Consider the following 25,231-nt stretch of genomic DNA (forward strand, 5'->3'; position numbering starts at 1 on the left):
TACGTCAAATTGATCTAGAGGCTAAACCATGCACAAAACCCCAAACCTCGTGAAAATCGGTTGAGTTTTGACCGAGTTACGGGAGTGGGAAATCTTTATATAGGATATTTGAGGGTACCCTATTTACTTGGGTTTGGACCAAAAATAATGTTGTCAGATTTGGATGCCAAATTGATTTGGAGGCCAAATCATTAAGAAAAAGCCAAACCTTATGAAAATCAGTTGAGTTTTGACCGAGTTATGGGGGTGGGAAATTTGGATCTATGTCTATATAGGATATTTGAGGGTACCCTATTTACTTGGGTTTGGACCAAAAATAATGTTGTCAGATTTGGATGCCAAATTGATTTGGAGGCCAAACCATTAAGAAAAAGCCAAACCTTATGAAAATCGGTTGAGTTTTGACCGAGTTATGGGGGTGGGAAATTTGGATCTATTTCTATATAGGATATTTGAGGGTTCCGTTTTTACTTGATTTTGGACCAAAAATAATGTTGTCAAACTTGGATGCCAAATTGATTTGGAGGCCAAACCATTAAGAAAAAGCCAAACCTTATGAAAATCGGTTGAGTTTTGACCGAGTTATGGGGGTGGGAAATTTGGATCTATGTCTATATAGGATATTTGAAAGTACCATTTTCACATGAATTTGGACCAAAAATAATGTTGTCAGACTTGGATGCCAAATTGATTTGGAGGCCAACTCATTAAGAAAAAGCCAAACCTTATGAAAATCGGTTGAGTTTTGACCGAGTTATGGGGGTGGGAAATTTCGACCTATGTCTATATTTGACCGAGTTATGGGGGTGGGAAATTTAAAATCCTTCAAGCACACACGTGTGTGCTTCTTCATCTCTAAGCCCCACACCCTGACAAAACTGACTTGAGTAACTTCGGTGTTTGGAGTCCGATCTTAATGAAATTTTCAGGGCTTAAATATGGTATAAAGTAGTGCATATATACCAAAGTGCAAGGCTCTATCACATCTGGGGGATATGGTAATCAACAACTGAACTATGAGTAATATGTATATACTATCAACGCGTTCCTAGAGGCGAAAAGGCGACGAACTGATGGTCATAGCCCTCTTATTAATTTATTTTGGCAAAATTATCTACGAAACGATAAGATATTTTGCCATTTACACACACATATGCATGCATATGTGATAGATCATAAAATCGACAGCCCACAATAAATTCACATTGTAAGTATCTAAAGCTAATTTGTTTATTTATGACTGTGATGAGCGGATGTGGGATGTAAAATATAGACTAGATGTTAAAGCTTAACGCTTCCTCATCGCGTTGGCCAAGCAGCAGGCTATCACAAAGATGCCCAGCTCGAAGAGGGCCACAATCAAGCTGCTCCAGCTAATGAGATCCGTATAGGATTTCCAGAAATCGGTGAACGTGCCACGGCAGCCAGCACGCACGGAATAAATTGCCGCATCGCATTGCCTGCTGCGATCCGTATAGCCACAGCAGGAGGAGGGCACAACCGTATAATCCGTAAAGCTATTTACGCCGCAACATTTGAACTAAATCAAACGAATCGTTAGTCTCACATTCATCCAAGATAATAGTGGTATAATGAATACTTACGGATATCTGCAATGCATCCATGGGATAGCCATTGGCGGCATCATTTTGTTTGCCGGCGGCATCCACCAGTTCGCCCATTTTGCCCACGAAATAATCGTTCTGCACGAAGATCCAGATGGAAAGCGCCAATTGCAGACCAAACAGTATGAACATAAATATGGCATACTACAAAGCGAGCAAGTTAGATAAGTTTCAAAGAGAGAGTATCACGAGTTCCACTTACGATTGTCGTGCAGCAGGCATTTTCGCGTATTGTGCCGCAGCAGCCAAAGAAGGAGATCACAAATATGACACATCCAATGACAATGATGCAAATGGGTATGGTACGGGCATTAAATGTGTCACTAAAGGAACCCAATGAGCCCAAGCTGGACAGGATGATGGAGCCGACCACGATGAGCAAAATGCCACCAGCCTGCAAATAAGTCAAATCCAATTAGATCAGAGGAGGAGGAGGAGAGGGAGGAGCTGCTAATCAGATCCGTTCCGGAAATGGTATTGTCCATATTGTCCACTTACCAAAAAGACGAGATTGAGTAAGTACAGCAAGTACTTGAACATCTTGGATAGGCAATTCATTTTGTTAGTTTCGTTATTTCGTTTCCGTTGATTTTCGATCGATTCCAAATTAAGTCCGTTCGTTGCGACAGCTCGCGTCTAAATTAAATACCACAGCCACGATCTGGGCCTAAATAATGAAAAATTGTCGACCCAACTCTAACCGGCTTATCTTCACAGTTATCTGTGGCAACAACAACAAAAAAAAACCATTCGCGGCGGACTTGGGGTAGCTTATCAATGGACCCTTATCGGATTGTACCCAAAAACGGAATGCGCCGCTTGCGGATGATACTGTCAACTGTATATTATATTATTACCCTATATTATTATTATTATTATTACCCAGTCGAATACGGACAAATAGAAGTTCATCTAGCCTGAGTCATAAACATTCTCTATTTATCTTTGAGAACTTTGTGTGCTATTCTTCAGGTTGTCCCATTGTTAAACCTTTTGAGGCTGTTGCTGACTCATCGAGATCTTGGTCTGAACATTATGTGGTATATATTTATTGGTTTAGCTAATTAAGCAATCTTGTACATGAGTCAAAATCGTCTTATCGAGTGCACAAAAAAAACCAACGCTTCGGGAGTCCCCCAACATTTCGATTTATTGATAACCAGCTTGAAATGTTAATCAAAATGTTGATCGATTTTGGTCAAAGAGGGTTTCAATACGCAACATTAAGCCTATTTAATTACTTTATTGTCAGTTAGCGCTACTAGGCATGAAATTAAATCAATTATATTGAATTTAAAAGAAACGACCCACAATTAAAAAAGGAAGAAATAAAAAATATGCATAAAAATAGACCTGGTAACTAAAACTTTTCAAAGATTTTAGTTCAATTTGTCTAATATTTTTATAATGTATTTGTGCAAATGTATGTAACAGGCAGAAGGAAGCATCTCCGACCACATAAAGTATATATATTCTTGATCAGCATCAACAGCCGAGTCGATCTAGCCATGTCCGTCCGTCCGTGCGTCCGTCCGTCCGTCTATCCGTCTGTCCGTCCGCATGTATGAACGCAAGGATCTCAGAACCTATAAAAGCTAGAGACTTGAAATTTTAGCTGTAGGTCCTCCTAGTCCCCGCGCAGATCGAGTTTGTTTCCGATACTCGATAACCTGCCCCGTTTACAAGTAATCGATAAAAATCGATATCGAAATCCTGTTTTTTTAAGCAATTCTGGTAAATAATAAGAGCTTAAATCACCAAACTTAACATGTAGCTTTTAGAATAGTATATATGTATGTATCAAGTATCTTTCATTTTATACCTATCGCCTGTCGGAAGAAAAGGGTTCAGGGTATCCCCTAGTCGGCAGCTCCCGACTAGAACCTCTTACTTGTTTTTTTTTAATTTACTTTTTAAACTATACACCATATTATTATTAAGAATCTAGATATCATATACACGTGCAACATTCGAAAGATAAAAGCTTTTATTTTAAGCATTTTTTTCAAAATAAATTTCTCTCCAATCCTTGGCAAAGCAAAACATAAAGAATTTGTTTATAAAAAATGTCTCAATGTTGAAATATTTAGCTTTAAATTTTATCAGCAACGGAAAATAATTTCCAGACCTCATTTTCGGCCTATCAGCACTTCTGTGTGAAGAACCAAAATAACCCAAGTGCTTTTTGAAAGAAAAAAAATATAGATAACAAAATAAAAGTGTCAAATATATCAAAGAAATCAAAAGTTTTCTATTAAACTTAATATTACGTTATCTCTGAATTTAAGGCATTTGCAGAAAAAAATTCCATTCACACGAAAAGACATACAATTAATTTATAATTTTATTGCATTTTGTATAAATAAAAAAAATTCGTTACAAATACATTTAGTTTGTACAGTAAAAAAAGAGGTTAGCACAATCATATGGAAAGCCGTGCAAAGATTATGAATATAATTTTCAACAGTTATTGTCAAAGTGCGTTCAAATAAAAAAAAAGGGGAGAGAGAGAGAGAATCGATGGCCAACTGAATCATATCAATTAATAAGTAAGTGCATGATTTGTATAAAATTGGGCAAAATAATTCGTACTTTCGGTTTGCATTAAAATTAGTAAAGGCCTCAACAAAGTCATATGCTGGCCAGGTAATCCAGGTCCACCTGGAGCCCATTAATAGTCCGCTCGGCGTCGATAGTTTCGAATGCTGTTCGCCAAACAGCAGGCAAACACAAAGCCCACGAACTGCAAAAGGGGAATATTTTTGATTAGCTAATGAACAATGATTGAATTGGGACTCACCTCAATGGCGGCAATGACCAGGCCGGCGTATTTGATAATGTCGCTGTTTCTGTCCCAGAAGTCGACAAAGGCCTGCTTGCAGCCGCGACGATAGACGGTCTCCTGGCGGCAATTGTTGGTGTCCTTGCAGCACGAGGGCGGAAAATAGCCCTGGAACGCATAGTCCGCAAAGCTGCTGCGGCCGCAGCACTCCATCTAAAACATCGAATCAAATCGAATCGAATCTTAATATAAACTGTTTAATCCCATTGGGAGCTGGACTTACGCTGATCTGTATGGCGTCCATGTAGTCGGCACGGCGTGTGCGCCGCTCCCAGGCCTTCTCGACGACATCGCCCATTATCACCAGATATTTGTCCTTTTGCAGCCACATATAGACGACCAAGGCCAGCTGGCCAATCATCAGCACAAACAGCAAGATGGAGTACTAAATAATGCACCGAATTAAACCCATTTTGTTGTTTATCGAAGAGAATGAAGTACTCACCGTCATGGACATGCAGTAGGATTCGCGTATAGCGCCACAGCAGCCAAACCAGGAGATCAGCAATATCACCGTGCCGAGGACAATCATCGTAATGGGCACCTGTTGGGTGCGCAGTGCCTCGGCGAAGTCATCGATGTTGTGGATATTGCTGAACAGCAGGGCGCCAAATACAATCAACAAGATGCCGCATATCTATGGAAAAAAAGTCAGTAAGTGCTTAGTAAATGTTTATTGGGTAATTCGCAATGGAAAGCTCAGCATGTAAAGCTTTAGCTGCTATGAAAAGCGCCCAATTCAAATACGAATTTTCTCTAACAGTTCAATAAAAAGATACTTGTGCTTGTCCTCAGTTATGGGATATAACTATTAGTAGTATATCTTTCAGTCGAGGCAGCATAGATTACAAAAACAACAAAACAACTTCAGCTTAACGCGCTTTACCGTTGTAATTCACAACTAGTTAAAGCTTTGAGCAGCTGTTAAGGCGTTGACAAAAACAGTTTATCTCTTAGTATTTTTTCAATCTATTTTGAATATTCTTGAGTATTGAAATTCTAAAATTATAACAAACTCTATACAAGTCTAGACAATATGTCTCTAATGTTTTTAAAGAAGTCTCAAACTACAAATAATTATTTAAAATTCTGAAAAAAATAAAGATATAAAAGAAAATGTTATTACTATAAGCCATCTTTTTAAAGAAGTCTCAGACTAAAATTTATTATTTAAAATTCTACTTAAAGTAAGGAAAGTAATGCAATAAGCCACAATTGTTCTAATACTCAAAACGAACCGAATATATATATATATAGTTTCGATTAAATGTCTTCTATTTTGGGCTTAGTTTTAGGCCCTGTGTTTATGATACCGCCAATTGGTGCTGTTCAAAATGCTTATCATCGTTTCTATCTAATCGATAGAAGCAATCCAATTAAGCAATTTAGATTAAATGATAAATGATAACAAATAAATATGCTAAATGCAACTGTTTGCATTGATTTCGTGTGTGTGTGAAATACGTCAGCAAAAAATATGGCTAAAATTAAAAAACTCTTACTAAATTTTAAAGTGTACGATAAGCCCCCAAATACAAAGCGACTTCCGTGGCAATTAACGAGAGAGCTTGAACTCGCATATTTGACCTATTTGAAAGTACGTAATAATCTAATTTATGCACATAAAAGTCAACGAGCAGAGTGGCATTTATTGAAGATCAGACATAGATGAGCACTTTTATGAATGAGTACGATGAGTGTGTATGAGTGTGTATGAGTGTGTATGAGTGTGTATGAGTGTGTATGAGTGTGTACTATATAACCCACAAGTCAAGCCAAATGAGTTCAAGTGTGCTGTCAACGTCGCCGCCCAATTTCCATTACAAAAATTTCCCCACAGTCCGCCAAAGTGTGCGTGTGTGAATGCAATGGGGGGGGGTTTTTGTTTTCGGACCCAGTTTTGAATGACTAACCGACCGACTGACTGACTGACTGTCTGGCTGAGGAACTGTGCGCCAAGTTCATATATAATTAAGATAGCTATTTTAGGCGTGGACACCTCCCTCGCGCCCTGTCGGTCTCTCTATAATTGCGCAATTTTCCATTTGGCATTGCACAATTTTTGGCTGGGTGGGTTGTTTTTTATTTTATTTCTCTGCCTTTGCGTGACTAAACTACAAACTATACAAACTTTTTCTATATTACATTCGGTGTTGTAAATTTCCCAAGCCCATTATGCATGCCATCAAAATATAAATATTGTTTAATACTCGCTCGCAAACTGTTCTCTAGGTACAGTTTTTTCGCTTCTCTTTTTTCCCAAGCCCATTATGCATGCCATCAAAATATAAATATTGTTTAACACTCGTTCGCAAACTGTTCTCTAGGTACAGTTTTTTCGCTTCTCTTTTTTAGAAGTTGGCTTTAAGCGATTACAAAACAAATGAAAATGGCATTGCGAGAAACCAGTTGCCGTTGGCAACTGGCAACTGGTTAACCTCGGCAGCTGGTCGTGCCAAGTGTATATAGCAGCAAGAATCAAGAATCAAAATAAAAGACAACAATAGAAACTCCATGTTTAACTCTATACATACTCCATACTCTATGCTACTGAAGTTAACCCCAATTTGGTAACAAGTTTCGCATTCCAGATGATCTCAAAAGACGGCTACGTCCCGTGTTTTTTTGTGACTTGTCGCATTTTTTCGGGTCAACCGGTTTGTAGGCCTCCCACCCCAGCCTAAGCGAAACAATGTACAGTGAACACTGTCTAAAAACAACAGACTTGAGACTTTTGAGTGGGCTTTCTCGCCTACTTAAATACTTTATAAATTTATTCTATTTTTAGCAACAGTTCCTGAGAAACTGGAGATTAAATCAAAATTCTCAATCTATTAGCTACTTGTGTTAGTCTCTGACAGTTTTTACTGTATATATGTGTATGCCTGAGAAAACCAGTTTTAATGTGAATTGAAAGCCTCGAGTTACTTATGATATCATGCCAACAATTTAAGTTTGGCTCATCAAATGAAAATGCGATTAAAGTAAAGTGCAATTAAAATGTAGAAAATGTTCAGTTCACTCACCGAGCACAGCAAATTGAATATGAATAGTATATATTTGACCATAGAGATTCCGCAGCTCATTTTGTTTGAGTTTGAGATTCGTTGGGACGGCTGAAGAACTGCAACTGTTTTTGTTGTTGTTGATGTTGTTTTGTTTTGTCGCGGCACAGAAATGTGTACGAAATTAAAAATATCAAGTATACGTTATAAATATATTATTGTATCATTTTTATTCAGAAGCATATATAAAAGCCAAATGCACGCACACACATACGCTCATAGATACACACACACACGAACATATATATCATGCAGAATGAATAACAACAATAACATTTGTTTATAACTAAAACCAAATTCCTTTTCGTTCGTTTCAGTTTCATTTCATTAGCAGCAGCAAAACACGTTCAGCTTTTGTTTTCTGTTTTTTTTCTTTGCATAGTTTGGGATTTCCGTTAAATGTTTTTCGTGCAACTTAGAATTAAAATAACAAATTTAAACGTTCAACGTTTCAAGAGAACTATGAATATGAATAGGGGGCGTTGAGTAGTAGGGCGGGGCTGCAGCACTCAGCGCACCAGCTCCGGCAAGAGTTTCTGTTTCGGTAGCAGCGACGCCCTCAGTTGATTGAAACGCTGCCAGATGAACGGATAGCGGGCCGCCCAGGCCAGCCACGCCTCCTTGGTGGCCGTGCTCGTCTCCACCTGACGCAGATGCTTGTAATATTTGCTGTTCTTTTTAACAGCCGCTGCCACATCCTGGGCGAATTTGGCAAAGCGCAGCTTGAGCAACGTCTCGGATACATCCAGCAGCTTGTTGCCCTTGGGCGGATGCACCAGGCACAGCTGGCACAGCACATAGTCCTGCGACTGGCTCTTGTTCAGCGGTATAAAGGTGGCCTCGCGTCCAATCAGACACTGCTGCAGCCAAGCGTAGCCATTGGCATTGACGCGCACACCCGGCAGCTTGACGGGCAGCAGGCGGTTGCGACTGGTAAAGATGGGTATCAGCGGGCGATGCTTGATCAGCAGCAGTGTGTCCTGATCGCGCTGCTGTACGCCGCGTATCTGGCCGGTATGCATGATCCTTTCGTTGATGATGCGTTCGGGTATGTGCGACGGCTGCTTGAACTGGCGCACCAAATAGGCCGGTTTGCGCTTCATGTAGGCGACCAGCAGCATCAGCGTGGATGTGCCATAGATGGCCAGTTCGCTGCCGACTGTGTCGCGTTCCAAATAATTACATAATCCTTGATATTTATCCATGAGATAGCTTTTCGGGGTATCCATTGTGGGATTGATTGATACGCTTATTAAGTACACTAGCGCCTAAAATTGTGCAAGGGAAGGGTGTGGGAACTTGTTTGAGTATTTTATGCAATTTTTTCAATGACATCATTTTTTACTTTGACAAACTGGCAGCGGCGACAAACAACGCAAACGTCTTCTAATAGCTTCGTTTTCTTATATATTCACTACTTATGTATATATGTACTGTGTGTACATATGTTTGGCAACGCAGTGGCTAATTTTATTTTTTTTTTCGGTTTTTGTTGTCATTCGTAGGTCTTCTTTATGTTTTGCTTTGCGTTGAAGACGAAGCAACCCGCAACTTTCACGTCAGACGGACACACTTTTGACATTTACGCATGCCGGCGACGCCTAAGTGCAAGCGAGCTAGCATATGTATGCTAAACGATCTCAACCTGCTTTCCAACACTTATAGCTTAACGTCTTGCAACACTCTCTGATCAAATACATGCACGCACACACACACAAGACACAAACGCACCTACACAGGCAAACGGAATTCAAAATACTCACACACACCTTGAGCGTATAATTTTCCGTTTTATTTTCGAGTTGTGTATTTGGTTTTGCGCGCGCTACGTTATGAACTGTTGCCGTTGTCGTTACAGACTGAGATCGGCGGCGACAGCAACCGCCTGTTGCTTCATGCCATTCGCTTGGGGTCGCTCTCACAGACGCACACCAACGCCAGCAGCGCGGGGCACGTTGACGTTTTTGGCACTCGGCTTTCAATTGATTGCGTACCGTTTGATTGGCGCGTAGTATTTCTGTTCATGATTCCCCCCCCCCCCCCTGCCCGGAACTATTTAGTATGACGTTTGCCATCGTTGGGGTGTACTGTATAAATGCATCAACTTTTATTTTTCTCGCTCATAGTAAATTTAATTTGTTATTTAGTTTCGCTGACTTGCCCTTTGTTTGTTTATTTATGCAAATGCGTTGTGGCTTTGAACGTGATTCTGTTTTTTTTCGTTTTTTTTTTCGCTGTTGTGGTTGCGCGCCAAAACGTGTTTTGGGCTTGGGGTTTTCGTTGACATATGTTTTGTTTAAACAATACCTTGCACTAAGGTTTCTATTACATTGCAGGGCTTAAATTACTTAACTTAGCTTCCGCTTTTAATAACAATCTCGAACTTGTTTTGAATTCTAAACTTACTTTTGCTTGACACCAAAACAACAACAACAACAATGGCGTCTGCAGCAACAACAAAACTGGTTTACGTGCTACTGTAACTTGCGTAATCCAATTGGATAAACGTGGCTTGGAAAGCCCAGTTGTTTTGTACAAAAATGTCGTGCTTACACCTATACAATAAGAATATGTATGTGTGTGTGTGTGTGTTGGCAGAACTATGACTGTGCCTCATTTTCATCTGCGACGCCGCCACACTCACAAAATCTAATTAACGAGTGCGCACTGTACAATTAACCTCGGCCATATGTAAATGTATTTCCATGCTGTGCACAGACACAGACACAATTATTAACAACAAAATGTGTTTACATGTTTTTTTCGTGAATCATTCGCGGTTACTTTGGCGCAACCTGCAATAATAGAATACGCTTTTAATTCGAAATCAAAAAAAACGTCAGGCTTGTTGCAATTTCCCAGCAGTTAAGTTCAGTTTTCCCAGTCTTAAATGAAAATAATTTCGACTTGCTTCGCTAATAGGCAAATTGCTTAGCCACAAATTGGCCTAGCCTTCCCCAACAGACTTTCGCAGGCACATAAATTATTTCCGCACAAGTTCCACAGCTGCGCAAACAAGTCTTGAGTATAAACAAAATACCGATATGCACGATTATATATACAGTAATCGCTTAATAACACGCTACTCCAAGCAAATCCATATTATTTAAACGAGCTTCGATTTTTCAACAATCCATATGTAGGTCAAATATACGGCTAAAGTACAGCTTGCATACAAGAAGCTTATCAGCTACAAATTTCGGTTTTCGAGGTCATTCAAAAATCGTATATTTCCAAGCCTCAACCCCAACTAACCTCTCACCGGTTCATTTTTTAAGAGCTCACTGTACTTGGTAGTTAATCAAGTTTAATTGGAAAATAGGGACGCCATAGTTGTGTGCTTTATTCTGTGCGGCTGCAAAGCAGCGTAGTCAAAAATCGAAATTATTTCCAGTTAAAATCGTAAAACTATGAGTTAGCTTAGCAAAATTTAATATTAATATTAATACAAGCGTCGCGTGTACTGTATCTGCTGGCCATGTGTCGTCTGGCCGGCGCTGGAGCCAGCGGAGGCCGGCTGCAAGGACAGCTGTTGCCTGCTGGTTAATTGCTGATCAAAGTTATTGGCGCCGCGTCCCGGCGCATAGCCTTGCGTTATGCTGCCCGTTGCCTTGGGATTCTGCATTTAAATAGTAACAAATTAACAATATGCATTCGATAGTGGATTGGACAGTACTCACCTGCGCCGCACTGGTGCTGATTTGTAAGACATTGGGATGCAGCGATAGCTCGCTCTGCATTGGCTTGTATATGACACCGCCTTCGGACAGTAAATGCGGCGGTGGCGGTACATGGCTCTGTGATGAGCCCTCATGCTTGACCTCAATGTGATAGCGATCCGGCAGCTTCTCCATCGTCACTTGCGGCTTGGACGTTTGCACGGTTAGGCTACTGGCGCTAGTCTGCACTTGGACCAGGTCGGCCTGCGTTATGGGCGGTTGATCCAAATTGATGTGCAGTACCTGCATGGGCTGGGCTTTGGGTGATGGTGATTGTGAGCCGGGCGCCTTGCTGACAGTTGCACTGGGCCCAGCCTGTAGCTCCACATGATATCCGGACCGCAGTGGCAGGCCGTAGTTGTTGTATATGGACTGCAAACGTGCCTCTGCCTGATGCTGTGTGGTCGGTGGCGCCGCAGTCGTCTGATAGAATAGCGTACCCGTGCTCGGATACTGCGCCGTGGACTCTGCAAGAGAAATACAAAAAGTGAAAAAAGAGTAAAGAGTGCGCTCATGTAAGGGCCAATTGCTTTGCTAGAGTTCAACTGAGTCGCTTGTGGTGAACTACTTAAGAGTATCGATTAATATTCTTACTGTTCCATGACATTTTAGCATAGTCAGCGGCACGACAGTAGTCATCGTGTTCTGCGAAACGAATTATAAACAAATAACGAAATCAAAAGTAAATTAAGTGTATGTGCAGGTTAGAAATTAGTGCGCGCTATTCAAATGCGTGACAATGGCACAGCCAAATCGATATATACACATGTATATCATATAGATTAGTAGGGTGAGGAAAGCAATATAGCGCCAGGGGGGGCCTGTGTTGGCCACTGTTTGGGGCCTGGCTTACTCGATTGCTGTTGTGCATAGTTGGCGGGGCTCTTGTAGTACGCCTGATGCTGCTGGCTGGGCGGCGAGGGGCTGCGTCCGCGTTTCACAGACGTCGTCTGACTGCCCGGCGTAGCCGGCTGCTAATGAAACGTAAACAAATTAAATATTGTTATATCTTAGATATTTGGCTTGTCTTACCTTTTGCAGTAGAGGCAGCTGATGGTGTATGCGACTGGAAGTCAAAAATACCTGAGCTGTGGCGGCGCTGGCCGCCGCCTGCTGCATGGCCTGCACCTGCTGCAGCGCAAACAATTCGTTCTCTTTCGCCTGCTTTTTGCGCGTTTCGTCGTCGTTTAGCACCTTCTTCAGTTGCACCACCAGCTGGTGCTTCTTCTGATGCAAATCGGCCAGCTGCTCGTCCAGTCGACTGATCTCACCACGTGTCTCCGCTAGCGACAAATTATTTTCGCGTTCACGTGCTTCGCGCTCTCGCCGCAGGCGCAGCTCCTCGCATTGTCTTTCATACTCTGTATAAATATATAACAATGGGTATTATTGTTCAACAATCATATTTAATTGCAGTTACCCTCCTGTCGGCGCTGTCGGTCGGCTAGAATAAAGCCTTTGAGCGACCCTCGCAGCTTTTCTGCACGCTCTGCAGCTGCGGCTTGTACAGCCGCATTGTTATTGTTCACCGCAGACGCTGGCGGCATCTTTGTGTTATGCTTAGTTATTTTGCCAATTTTATAAGCTTTTATGGAACAGCCACGCAGCGCGTAAATTGTGTTAAACCAAACCCAATAAAACAGGCCAAAACGCCACAGCAGTTGGTTAAACTAAAACTGATTTATTTAATGCCCAAATGGCGCGGTGTTGTCACGTCTGCGACCGCAATACTTTTTGTTTATTGGAGAGCCAAGCAGTTCGAATTAGAAGTAAAATATTTGTCGTAACTTGCTTAATGACATTTCGCTTTATATGCTCTTTGTTATTTTTTAATTCTGGCCATTAACTAAATAATAAACAATTTGTTATGTGCAGCGCACGCGGGCTGGCAACTCTGCTTGCGGCATACTATAGTTGTCTCTTATGCTCTTATGTTGAGAACAGCTGGTTATTAACATCTGGTCACACTAAAGCTGCACAACTATCGATAGTCACCAAATCATCGATAGTAGTAAATCTAGCAACTTGGCTCAGTTGCAGTCGAGTTTTCTTTGCGTCTTGTCACTGCGCGGTAGAAAATCGCTATAAATTCGCTTTAATATAACAAAAAGTGCTTAATAATATATATATTAGTGATATAAAGTGCAACAGCAGTTATCGGCACTGTGATTTGTGCATAAATACGCCCGCATAACGCTTGTGGCAGGTTATCAAATACAAATGCTGTGAAATGTGTTCAGTTCTTTGATTAACCCACTTTAATTTTGTGCCTGCCAATAAGATTTTTATAGCGTCGAAATAAACAAGAAAAAAAGGCGGCTAAAATAAGAGGAACCAGCGCAGCAAGCAACAAAATTTTCAACATCACCACCATGGCCAGTGAGTAATAATAGCAAGTAGAAATAGAAATAAAATTATGCTTGAATTTTATGCGCACAGTTTGCGTAGCAGCTCCTCCTAAAACCAATTCAGGCTGCACGTTTGATTCAGTTCTTAGGATAAACAAATGCAACTCATGCGTGTCATTGTGTGTGTGTGTTTGTGTGTTTGTGTGTGTGGCAATGTCTACATTTTATGTGCGCCTTTATATTTTACGAACTGCCGCTGAATGCACAACAGATTCGAGTACATACGCCCCGCTGCCAGAGACCAGGTGCTTCAAGTGTCTGTCTGTCTGTCTGCCGGCAAGAAAAGTTGTGGCAAGTGTGTTGATGGGAGCGGGGTGGGGGGAAAGGTTGCGGCAGCCTGCCGTCGCCGCCGCCGACTTTTTCTCGGGGGAGTCATGTGTGAAAAATCAATATTTACGCGCCATACCGTTTGTTGTTGTTGATGTTTTGCTCTGCACTTTGCACGCTTAAATGTCTAAGCCCAACCTGGTCACACTTACTGATCGCCTTTCTACTCTCTTAAACGGAATCCAATCAGTGCTAACATTAATGGCTGAACTAACGCAGTTCACGCTTAATTTACTGATCGTCTTAATATGTTGAAACTCAATTAGCTTTTAATAATTAATGGTTATTGTTAAGTAAGCATTAGTATGCCATATTTGCAATAGAATCTGAATAACTACTCTGTACTCCAATCAGAAACGCATATGGCATACGCAATTGGATTACGAATTCATGTTCACCTTTGGTGACTATAGAATCCAATGCTTGGTCACACTTGGCGATTGTCTTTACGTGCTTAACTCTTCTACGCAATCCAATCAGAATTTCATTCCATTTAACTGTCAACCACCTTTCAGCAGTTACCACTCACCCGACGACGACTCCCATTAATAAATGAATATGCCCCTGTGAGGTGCCAGCTTTACCGGCATTACCAACAACATGCAACCCCCCTGGGGCATAACAAAAAACGCACACAAACATACACACACATACACACACGCAAACAAATTGAACGTGCCGGCGCACATTTAAGGCAAACCCCCCTCAGTTGGGTAACTGCTGCAGCTGCGTCCCATCCCCCCTCCCCCCTAAACTCACTTTAGATTTTAATTGGTCCTTTGTGTCTCGCACCACCCACCATCGCAGCGCCTGGCCACACTGATAAGGCATATCGTTTGCCAGAAACACCCTGCGCTCAAATTTTGCATTCGGTTGCCTTTCCTGCCTTTTTTTCTTTATTGTTATTATTATTATTTTCGGGCTTTTCATTCGTTTCACGCAGCTTTAGTCGAGATTAGCTGTGTGTGGGTTTTCCTAGTTTTGGCTTCCTTTTGGACTTGTGATTTTTCTTCTTCTTCTTCTGCTTCTGCTTCTCCTTCTCCTTCGCTTTCTTTACTGCTAATAAGATTTTGGTCTGCGCTTAATGGCCTTGACTATGGCTGCGGAGGGGGCGTGGCTGGGCGCCCGGAATGTGCGCAATTTTAATTGAGTTTGCTCCCCATTCAAATTGGCATAGAAATTAATTTCAATTAACTCGAGTTTTGAGCTACAGACGAAGAAGGACACGCGTTTCTGTCAGCGCAAAGTTTGAAGCATGCTTTTGGGACTGAAGCGCTGTCAGCTTGTCAGTTAGTTGGCCAATTCGCAATCAGACGGCTTTTGTTTTATTTAGGCCAAAATGTGCCACACTTCAGGCGATTGACAACAGCGCGCAGTGCTGATAGAAAAGGTTAAGGTTCACAAGAGGTTAAAGGTTATGCTAGCTCTAAGATATGCTTCCATTACGGTCGATTTTCATTTCGACCAAGCTTTTAGTCTGTATTCATAATTTACCTATATTTATCACCTATATTCATAAGTTAGTTTTAGGAACATAGACGATGTTTTAAGAATTCCCACTCACAAGAGTGAAAAATAAGTGGAAAACTTTTCTATGAAATTTCGTCATTCGAAATTCTTTGATTTTCTACCGAGTTGCTCTTAAGTTACTTTTTTAAGATCCGTGTAAAAAAAAAATGCAGCTAATTTGCGGAATTCACACCAACGGGCGGAAAATGGGTGAAAAGTCATAATCAGGCAAATTTGCAAATATCCAGCCTTGTTTGGAACTACTTTTGCTTAAAAATATAATAAAGCATTCAAAATGTTCGTGAGTTTCGTGTCAAATAAATTCGTTAGCAAACGGATTAATTGAATTAGTTTCGATGTGGATTGTGAACTGAGGTGTGTTTTTGAATTTGCTGCGACTTTATTCAAAATTAAATGTTTGAAGCTAGCTACCGCAGTTCACACAAGTACACATAGATAGATACAAACACAGACATACATGTATATCAAGTCAAAATTTTTGCTTACGCAAGCTGCCGCAGGACGCTGGAGCAGTGCAGCAGCCGGCGCTGGTGGAGCAATGAACCCACCAATGGAGCAGCAGCATCTGGCCAGCGGCTGCCTGAAATTAGCCGTCAACGAGCTGAGCGTGGGCAACTATACGCTGGCCATGGGCCTGATCAATGAGGGCATGGCACGCAGCCGTGGCAATCACAACGAGATCACGGCCCTGCTCGAGCTGAAGAACATTGTGGTCCGTCTCCGGCTCAAATGCGAAACGCCCGGCCAGCTAATCGGACCGACCTACAAATCCGCCGCGCTGCCGCATAGCTTTACCGTGGAGATGCTCGACGTTGTGCAGAAGGTGCTGCGCTGCCGCAATCATTACGAGGTGCTGCGCATCTCGCATCATGCCACCTACTCGGAGGTGAAGCGCGCCTATAAGCGTCTGGCGTTGCGCCTGCATCCGGACAAGAATCGTGCGCCCGGCGCCGATGTCGCCTTTCGGCGCATCAACGAGGCGGCCGACACGCTCACGGACAATCAGAAGCGCATCGAGTACAATTTGTTGACCGCCGTTGGCGATTGCTTTGGCGGCAAGGCCAGTCTCTATGGCAAGGATGTCAACACCAAAGGCGTGCAGCATGAGCTGGACAGGGAGCAGCAGCTGGACGAGGAGCAGCAGGGGGATCGGCCGGAACGCCGCAGCTATCAGCCGGCCAATCAGCGTGTGCCGCAGCGCCAATCGCTCTACCAGACCGAACAGCTGGTCATTGGACTTGTGGCCGCCCTGGTGTTCATTACCATCACGCTCCACTATCTGGCCACAGCGCCCAACTATAGCTTTACGCCCACCAGGTAAATCGGAAATGTTCCAATTAGAGTCATGCATCGTTTTGTTCGAATGAACCGAGTCAAACCCGAAGAACTTCATGCAAATGTAGCTCGAGCTGCTCGAGTCTGCAACATGTTCGAGCTATGTTCGAACTCAATCAAAAGAGTCGAGTGTGAAGCGAACTCGAGCCTATTTTCTGTCGTGTCGACCAACTCAATATTTTTTGCAACACACAGCTCAACCAAAAACAACTTGAGTTGCTTCAAACACGAGTACTCAATCGTTTTTTTCGAATATACCGAGTCAAACCCTTAGTTCGACCTACTCGAGTCTGCAACATGTTCAAGCTATGTTGAAACTTAACCAAATTAGTCGAGTGTGAAGCGAACTAGAGCCTATTTCTTTGTGGTTTGACTGAATTTTCGGTCGACACGACCAACTCGAATGTTTGTTTGCAACTCGAACAGCTCGAGCTAAAACAACTTGAGTTGCTTCAAACACGAGTACTCAATCGAATATACCGAGTCACACCCGTAGTTCGTCCTACTCGAGTCTGCAACATGTTCGAACACAACCAAAATAGTCGAGCTCGAGTTTATATTTTGTTGGTTTGTACTGAATTTTCGGTCGTGTCGACCAACTCGAATGTTTGTTTGCAACTCGAACAGCTCGAGCTAAAATGAGTCTTCGCTTGACTCGATGCGGGGCTCTAGTTGGCATCAACTGCAGCTGACAACTTTCGTCAATCCCTTGCAGCAGCCATAGCGTGCGTCTGGAGAGCCGGCTCTGGCGTGTGCCCTACTTTGTGACGCCGAAACTGGCGGCCAGCCAAACGCCCGAGCAGCTGGAGCACATGGAACTGGAGATCGAGGAGATCTATCTGACGGAAATCAAGCTTAACTGCAAGCAGGAGCGCAAGCTGCGTGAGTTGGGGCGGGGCTTTCCTCTCCGATAGCTTCATTGTTTCAACTCTAAATCCTTTGTAGGGGACAAGCTGTTGCAACGCGCTCGCAACACGAACAATCGCAATTTGCTTGATCATGCGCTGAAGATGCCAACGCCCGCCTGCCACGCCCTCATCAAGCTGGATCAGTTCAGGAACCAGCCGCTGCTATTGGACAATAATTCGGATAAAAATGAGTCATGGGATTAAAAATCCAAAAAAGAGCAAAAAATAAAAAATAAAAAACTCAACTTGGACCAAAGTTTAAATCAGACGAAATCTTAATGTACTACAGACTTTTACAAAATTAACATATATTGTGTACATGTGCATGTATTGGGTATTATTTATAAAAAGCAAAATATTACTTTTATAATACAATTGCATCAATTATTTATATGAAACGATATAAAGGCATTTAAAAGATAGATTGTATCGGAAGAGATATCTCTGAACTGCAAAGGGGCATATTTATTTTTGATGAGGTCTGCAACTGCTGAGTCGAAATGCCCAACTAATTGGCAGAAGTTGGCAACTCTGAACCCAGATTGAGCATGAACTACCCTACGCTACTCTATTCTCCTCAGAGAACTCGTTAACTATAAGAGCTAGAGAACTTAAATTGGGTATGTGTCTAGTTGTATACCAAACGTAGACTAAGTTAATATGATTTGCTTGATAACTCTCGCAATTGCTGGAAAAAATCGATAAAAATCGATTTCTAAGCCAATTTATTTGAGCATGTCTTAAAGCTACGGTCAGCAAATTTGGAATATAGTTGAACTAGTATTGCATATACATATCTAGATTGGTCTTCTCTTTTAATTATTTCACTGTTTGCCCAAAAATCGATAAATATCGATTTAATATTTAAGAGATTTTTAGACCAGCAAGTTAATAATACTTGTTTTCATATAGCATACATATATAAGCTTTCATAATTTCTCGTAGTTGCTAAGAAAATCGATAAAAATCGATTTCAAATTCAACTTATTTTTAAATTTCTTAAATATATTCTTGTGAATACAGCTATATATTCCATAAAGTATATATAAATATATTTTTGATAAGCTCTAAGCGCTTTATCCGTCTATCTATCTATCTATCTTATCTATCTATCTATCTGTCTATCTATCTATCTATCTGTCCGAGCATAGATATATCTTTGCTCTTCAGTTCAGCTAAATCTTTTATATATGCATGGACCTGCCTGTCAACTCATTATTCCCAAAAATTTCAAAGCTTTTGAATAATAAATATAAAAGTTATACGAGAGTAACTTTTTTTTGTAGAGCCAAAAAGGGCGCAGCTGTCATATTTTGAACGTAATCGTAATTGCTTTTTTTTAGCAACTCATGAGCTCAAAAAATGTATAAAAAAAAAGGGAAGCGATTGTAATTTAACGATGCGGTTGCCATGTCGTCCGTTTATTGTCCTGTGCTCGTCTAACCCAGTTTTGTTTTTTTTGTTTTTATTTTGGCCAAAAGTGCAGACGGGGCGAAAAATAAATAAACAGCCGAAAAATGAGATGGCCCACAATTGCAGCCCGAGAAGCTAACGAACTTGGGAACGTAGCCTGAATACTGAGCACGAATTGGTGAATACTGAATAGTTGAATAGTTGAATAGTGAATAGTTGAATAGTTGAATAGTTGAATGCCGGCGGGTGCCAGTTACAGCAAAATCCCAAATACAAATAACCAGGCACGCAAATGGAGCCAGACGAACAGCAGCAACAACAACTTTGATGTTGATCCGTTTCACTCACATAAAAGAAGTCGCGAGCAGGGGCGGGGACAGGGGCGGGCCAGCCAGGCGGAAGTGGCGCGTTGCACCTGCCACACGTCTGCCACACAAATGTTGGCAACACACGGCAACTGTTCAACTGCAGCAACAACAAATGCAACAATTTCACTCGAAATGCATTGCATTCAGTTATTGGAACGGAATAAGGGTAACACATTTGTCCTATGTGCCGGGCAGGGCGGGGCAGGGTTGTGCGGCGCCGGGCAGGGTTGCCCTTACAGTTGTTGCGTTTCTATGCCAAATGCTTGCATCAAAATGCTTGCACCTGTAACCATTAGAAAGTCCAAAAGGGTTGCCTGAAGCTCTGCAGATGCTTGCAACTGGCACCTTTTGGCAGCTGTTGACAACTCTGAACCCCGATTGAGCATAAAAACTACCTATGAACCTCAGAGAACTTGGCAACTATAAGAGCTAGAGATCTTATATTGGGTATTTGTCTAGTTGTACACCAAATGTAGACTCAGTTGATATCATTTTTTCGATAACTCTCGCGACTGCTACAAAAATCGATAAAAATCGAGCCATCTTGTGAGCATTTCTTAAAGCTATTATTAGCAAATTTGGAATACAGTTGTCCTACTATTCCATTACATATTCAGTTTGCTTCAACTCCTTTTATAATTTCACTGTTTGCCCGAAAATCGATAAATATCGATTTAATATTTAAGAGATGTTTAGACTAGCAAATTGGAAATAGTTCTAGTAATACGTATGAGAGAGTTAAGCAAGTTTATGTATGTAAAAGGTCTTAAAAGCTCTAAAATATTAAATCGATATTTATCGATTTTTGGGAATATTTCGAAATTATGAAAAAGTTAAGCAAGTTTATGTATGTATGCTATACGAAAATATATATATATAGGAAGTTAGTAATATTTTTAGTATTAAACATATATTTTATGAATTTATATATAAATTCATAATTTCACTTTTTGCTATGATTAGCTGTTTTTTTCGCCCTCATATTTGGACTGTATTTTAACGATGACTTCTTTAGTTTTCTTGTATATCTAGATATTTTTGGGCTTAACGATAAGTCTGCTACACCCTGTGTACAGGGTGTCTCGTAGTCAGACGCTCTTGTCTCTGCAACACTCGGCCTTTTTTTTATTATTTTTTTGTATTTGGTTCACATTCACGGCTTTGTTCAACTTTTATTCATTATTTATGCTCCACAAAGCTGCCTGAATGCCCTTTCTGTGCAAAGTAGAGTTTGTTGTTGTCGTTGTCGTTGTTGTTGTTGTCGCCCACTCTTGAGTTGTTGTTGTTGTTCGGTTCGAGTCTGGCCCTTGCCCTTCGCTTGGCTTTGCTTTGCTGTGAGGGCAAAAAAAGCTTATCAGAATAGCATTAGGCGGGGTTTTCGGGCCATGTGTTTGTTTGTTTTTTATGCCCTAGCCTGGTCCAGGGGATAATCACTTGTTGAGAGCGGCCTGTGCTCAGCTCTACGCTGGTCTACTTTTGATTCCTTGTAGGGGGATTTAGTTGCGTCCCAGTCAATATGCTGGTTTTATGAGGTGGAAAAAGCAGGGAAGTGGAATTGAAAGCACAAGAGTAAACAGCAGAAATGTGTGTTAAAGGAATTTGCTACTTATTTAATGTTGACTTTTTGATTTACAGAACTTTATGCTTAAAGTGGAAATGTTTTTGGCTTAAATTAAGTAAGGGTTTAAAAAATATTATTCTTAAGCCATGAAATCTTTTATAGCATTTAAAAGGATGCCAACTCTTTCTCGCAGAGAGATTTCTGTATGTTTATTATAAGCTAACTTTGGTATCGATCTCGGCATTGCAAACGTATATTAACCCATTGGCAGCTTTAACTAGTTGGGAATTATAAGCGTCTAGCAAAGAAAACTAAGCAAAGCGAGAAAACTAGAGTACTTTTTCTGTGTATAGGCATTTACTATTCCTCGCCCTCTCTCTTTAACTTTAACATCATTTTTTTATAGACATTATACAATGTAATTTGTAAGGGTATTTAATATTCGTTGCACGGCTTATCCTTTTTTTCTTGCCCTTTGTTGGCTTTGTTTTTGTTGCCTTTATTTTTTTTGTTGCCAGCTGTGCTCTTGGAGAATTTATGCAAATTGACTGTTTGTCTGTTGCCCGAAGGAACTCTCTGGCTCTCTCGCTCTCTCTCTCTCTCTCCCTCCCTCTCTCTCTCTCTCTCTCCCGCTTTCTTCCTGACCAGCAAATGAGCATTTAATGGGAGACACGCTTTAAGCATTTGCACATAATTTTCTTGTGAACTAAATTGCGCCGGGCTGACAATTCGCAAATAAATGATATTACATTTTCTTTTCCCATTTTTTTTTTTTTGGGGGGGGTCTGTGGCCAATAACCGCCGGAATTGTGAGCAATAAATTTGCAGGGCAAACAATGGGCTGGATACGCTGCGCTGCGGCATGCCTCGCGTGCCCCAAATAAATAAAAAAAAAAAAAAAATAGATAAAATTGCCCTTAATATTTACAACATATTTAGTTAAACGAAATGGTTTGTGTCCCCCTCCCACTTTTAGCTGAGATGGACGAGCTCATCGAGCAGCTGAAAACGACAAGCGTCAGCCTGGACGACAATACGACGACGACGCTGCTCTGCGAGATTTCGGCCACAAAGGATCCCAAATTGTTTGACAAGCACGAGCTGGCCGATTGCTTTTTGCGTTTGACACAGTGCGAGGACACGGCCGTGCGCAAGGAGGCGGCCAAATGCATTGCCGAAATAACCAAATCGGAGGTGCAGCGCAAAAAGTTCACCAAACGCGACATAATCGCTGCCTTCCTCGAGTGCCTGCGGCATGTGCCCGCCGCGGACGGCAGCATGGAGCTGCCCATACAGATATGCCGAGCGCTGGGCAACATTTGCTATCTGAACGATGAGGCGCGCGATCTCATTTTGGAGCTGCAGGGCGATGCGGTGCTATTGCGCCTGCTCGACATAGCCGAGATCGAGGATGTGGCCAATGCGCCGCAGTTCATCAAGGTGCGCGGCGGGCTGCTCTCCAATTATCTGTTGGGCGGCGAGGGTCTGGCCAAGCGCGCCATGGAGCTGGGCATTATGCAGCAGCTGCAGCGCATTGTGGACACCGGCGCCGCAAATGTCGAACAGCACGAGGATCTGCTGCTCAATACGTTGCCGCTGCTCAGCATACTCACCGAGAATGTGGCCGATCTGAACTTTGATTTCCAGTTGAATATCAAGCTGTCGCGCATTTTGGCCGCCTCCACGAACCCGGATCTGGCCGAAATGTGCCTCGAGCTGTTGCACTATCAGGCGGAAAGCGACGAGGTCAAGCTGCTGCTGGCCAAGGATGGCCTCTGCGAGACCATCTACAATCTTCTCGAGAAATACAAGACCCTGGCCAGCACCAGCGAGGCGCGTGCGCTCATGAAACTCGCCTGCGAACTGATTGTGCTCATCCTGACGGGCGGTAAGTGCTTGACGTAGTCTACTTCTACTCTCTCTTATACTTGCTCTCTCTGTCCTCTGCCAGATGAATCCATGCACTATTTGTACACCACGCCGCTGCTGAAGAACATGGTCGACTGGCTGGACTCGACGGATATTGATTTGTTGACCACGGGCGTCTTGGCCCTGGGCAATTTTGCGCGTACCGACAGCCATTGCATTTACTTTGTGGAGCAGCAGACCATGAAGAAGCTGCTCCAGGTGCTGGCCAAAAACAATGGCGTCAAGGACGATGTGCGCCTGCAGCACGCACTGCTCAGTGCACTGCGCAACCTGGTCATACCCAAGCCGAACAAGAATGCGGTCATTCAGGCGGGTCTGGTGCAGACCATATTGCCCATGCTGGAAATCCATCAGCCGCCGGTGGTGTTCAAGCTGCTCGGCACGCTGCGTATGACCGTAGATGGTCAGGGTGAGTCCAACATAGTTGCAGCCTACCTAAACAGCTTCGCTTTACACTTGACTTGCGCGCATTTACAGAGAAACTGGCTTTGGAGCTGCTGAAGAACAAGACGCTGATCGAGCAGCTGGTGCACTGGAGCAAATCGTCCGATTATGCGGGCGTCACTGGCGAATCGCTGCGTCTGATGGCCTGGCTGATTAAGCACGCGTATCTCAATAAGATCGCCTATGCGCTGCCCCGCAAAGGTGATGCGCCGGCCGAACAGATTGCGGACAAAATACCCTTGGCCCATGACTACGATCGCAGCAGTCTCAGTGAATTTCTGGCCAATGAGGGCACCGTCGAGGCCATGGTCAGCATGCTGACGGCCCAGCATCTTGTCATGCAGAACGAGGCACTGATTGCCCTATGCATACTCTCTGTGGTCTATCTATCGAAGCCCACCGAGGCGGAGCAGGCGCAACGTTTGCAGGCTGAGCTCATCAAGTGCAATGTGGGCGCCAAGCTGGCGGAGCTCATTAGCAAATCATCGGATAGCATGACCAAGGAGATTGTCGAGAATCTGGAGAATTGCATCAATCTGTTGAAGACAGCCGATAAGCTGGTCGCACATCTCGAGCAGCACAACATCAACGAACTGCTCAAATCCATACCGATTCTAACCGAATACTGCACCTTGTAAGGATTACGAAGCGCGGGAACAGAGGCACATTTGCATTTATACGAGAAATCTACCCTCGCTGTCCAAGCACCGCCAGTTGCCTATTTCAGCCCCAACACACACACACACACACAGACAGACAGACAGACACTCCACAAGTCGCCAATAGTTTTGTTGGCCCCATATGTAGTTTCCACCTTAGAGCAACGATTCAGATCTTAGACTTGATTATATATGTAGAGTTTCATCAACCTGAAACAGAACAGACGTTGAACAGAACAGATGATACGGGAATGTATTTTTTAGACGCAAGCGTATTTTTACTGCATTTACCACATAAAACATATAATTAATTAATTATACATATATATACACATAATATATATATATATACGTATGTATTAAATAAGGCATATAAAAACATTTCTGTTACATGATTTTTAAGAGCACAATAACAACAAAACGAGGTGATATCGCTAAATATATTAAATAAATGTATTTTACGTATTGTACTTATAATTTGTATTTGAACCTTTTACAAAAAAACATTTGTTGGCACACACCAAAAACAAAAACAAAAACAAAAACAAAAAAACAATTTCAAGCACAATTTTGCATGCAATTTGTATTAAGCATTTTAATTGTTGCACTTTTCGAAATTTATTATTAATATTATTACTGTAAAACTCACCGAAATTCTCTCACACACACACACATACACACAGTTGAAATTAACATTTTTTAAACAATTTATATGTAATACAGCAAGCAAAACACAACAACAACAAAATTGTAACCTAATAACAATCAGCGAAAATAGCTTAAACTCGAATGAAATATGCAAATTTTACAAAGCGTAGAGCTAGAGTATATATATATATATTAAAATTATAACATTTTAACAATAATTATTGTACTCAATTTGTGGTCACCAAACAACAACAAGAAGAACAACAACAACAACCAGAAAATTTCTTAAACCTAACACGTAAGGCAAATTTAAGCACAATTTAAGAAAATATTTATATAAAGCGTTGAAACACACACAAATATTTATAAATTCGAAACACAATAATGTACATTTAAATAGTTCAAATACAATTTGAAATGCATGAGAAAATAAATGAGAGAGAAAACCAA

The 25,231-nt window shown here is 41.9% G+C and overlaps 6 protein-coding genes across 11 annotated transcripts; 2 read left to right on the top strand and 4 right to left on the bottom strand.

Moving 5' to 3' along the window:
* Nucleotides 1-1,212: 1,212 nt before the first annotated feature.
* Nucleotides 1,213-2,279, bottom strand: LOC135429848 (23 kDa integral membrane protein-like). Its single transcript, XM_064684327.1, has 4 exons — nt 2,124-2,279; nt 1,828-2,019; nt 1,605-1,769; nt 1,213-1,540 (listed from the first exon to the last, which is right to left on the bottom strand). Exons 1-4 carry the CDS (start codon nt 2,181-2,183, stop codon nt 1,289-1,291), a joined length of 669 nt encoding a protein of 222 aa, XP_064540397.1. The 5' UTR covers nt 2,184-2,279; the 3' UTR covers nt 1,213-1,288.
* Nucleotides 2,280-3,951: 1,672 nt separating this feature from the next.
* Nucleotides 3,952-9,443, bottom strand: Tsp42Ea (Tetraspanin 42Ea). Of its 2 annotated transcripts, none has more exons than XM_064684314.1 (6): nt 9,302-9,443; nt 7,494-7,597; nt 4,913-5,104; nt 4,691-4,852; nt 4,426-4,620; nt 3,952-4,368 (listed from the first exon to the last, which is right to left on the bottom strand). In XM_064684314.1, the coding sequence occupies exons 2-6, from the start codon at nt 7,551-7,553 to the stop codon at nt 4,297-4,299; spliced, it is 681 nt and encodes a 226-aa protein (XP_064540384.1). In that variant the 5' UTR covers nt 7,554-7,597; nt 9,302-9,443; the 3' UTR covers nt 3,952-4,296. The 2 variants fall into 2 exon arrangements, with proteins under 2 accessions (XP_064540384.1, XP_064540385.1); XM_064684315.1 differs by having other exon boundaries at nt 9,296-9,430.
* On the bottom strand, nt 7,808-9,437 carry LOC135429836 (uncharacterized). 2 transcript variants are annotated; one of them, XM_064684313.1, is made up of 2 exons: nt 9,302-9,437; nt 7,808-8,800 (listed from the first exon to the last, which is right to left on the bottom strand). In XM_064684313.1, the coding sequence occupies exon 2, from the start codon at nt 8,759-8,761 to the stop codon at nt 8,042-8,044; it is 720 nt and encodes a 239-aa protein (XP_064540383.1). In that variant the 5' UTR covers nt 8,762-8,800; nt 9,302-9,437; the 3' UTR covers nt 7,808-8,041. The 2 variants fall into 2 exon arrangements, with proteins under 2 accessions (XP_064540383.1, XP_064540382.1); XM_064684312.1 differs by lacking the exon at nt 9,302-9,437 and adding an exon at nt 8,878-9,164.
* Nucleotides 9,444-10,822: 1,379 nt separating the features above from the next.
* LOC135429752 (G protein pathway suppressor 2) lies at nt 10,823-13,112 on the bottom strand. 4 transcript variants are annotated; one of them, XM_064684207.1, is made up of 6 exons: nt 12,672-13,112; nt 12,284-12,612; nt 12,105-12,222; nt 11,846-11,896; nt 11,213-11,718; nt 10,823-11,151 (listed from the first exon to the last, which is right to left on the bottom strand). In XM_064684207.1, the coding sequence occupies exons 1-6, from the start codon at nt 12,796-12,798 to the stop codon at nt 10,975-10,977; spliced, it is 1,308 nt and encodes a 435-aa protein (XP_064540277.1). In that variant the 5' UTR covers nt 12,799-13,112; the 3' UTR covers nt 10,823-10,974. The 4 variants fall into 4 exon arrangements, with proteins under 4 accessions (XP_064540277.1, XP_064540276.1, XP_064540279.1 ...); XM_064684206.1 differs by having other exon boundaries at nt 12,105-12,225; nt 12,672-13,111; XM_064684209.1 differs by lacking the exon at nt 11,846-11,896 and having other exon boundaries at nt 12,672-13,106.
* A 174-nt stretch (nt 13,113-13,286) lies between these two features.
* vimar (visceral mesodermal armadillo-repeats) lies at nt 13,287-24,610 on the top strand. The gene is made up of 4 exons (XM_064684205.1): nt 13,287-13,630; nt 22,078-22,989; nt 23,053-23,439; nt 23,508-24,610. The coding sequence occupies exons 1-4, from the start codon at nt 13,624-13,626 to the stop codon at nt 24,110-24,112; spliced, it is 1,911 nt and encodes a 636-aa protein (XP_064540275.1). The 5' UTR covers nt 13,287-13,623; the 3' UTR covers nt 24,113-24,610.
* Nucleotides 15,838-18,022, top strand: LOC135429856 (dnaJ homolog subfamily B member 12). Its single transcript, XM_064684335.1, has 3 exons — nt 15,838-16,833; nt 17,567-17,733; nt 17,797-18,022. The coding sequence occupies exons 1-3, from the start codon at nt 15,974-15,976 to the stop codon at nt 17,961-17,963; spliced, it is 1,194 nt and encodes a 397-aa protein (XP_064540405.1). The 5' UTR covers nt 15,838-15,973; the 3' UTR covers nt 17,964-18,022.
* Nucleotides 24,611-25,231: the final 621 nt, after the last annotated feature.

This window comes from Drosophila montana, unplaced genomic scaffold (genome assembly GCF_035044405.1).
Source record: "Drosophila montana isolate Dmon_TW-CO22-7 unplaced genomic scaffold, ASM3504440v1 contig_2716_1, whole genome shotgun sequence".
Classification (NCBI taxonomy): Eukaryota; Metazoa; Arthropoda; class Insecta; order Diptera; family Drosophilidae; genus Drosophila; species Drosophila montana.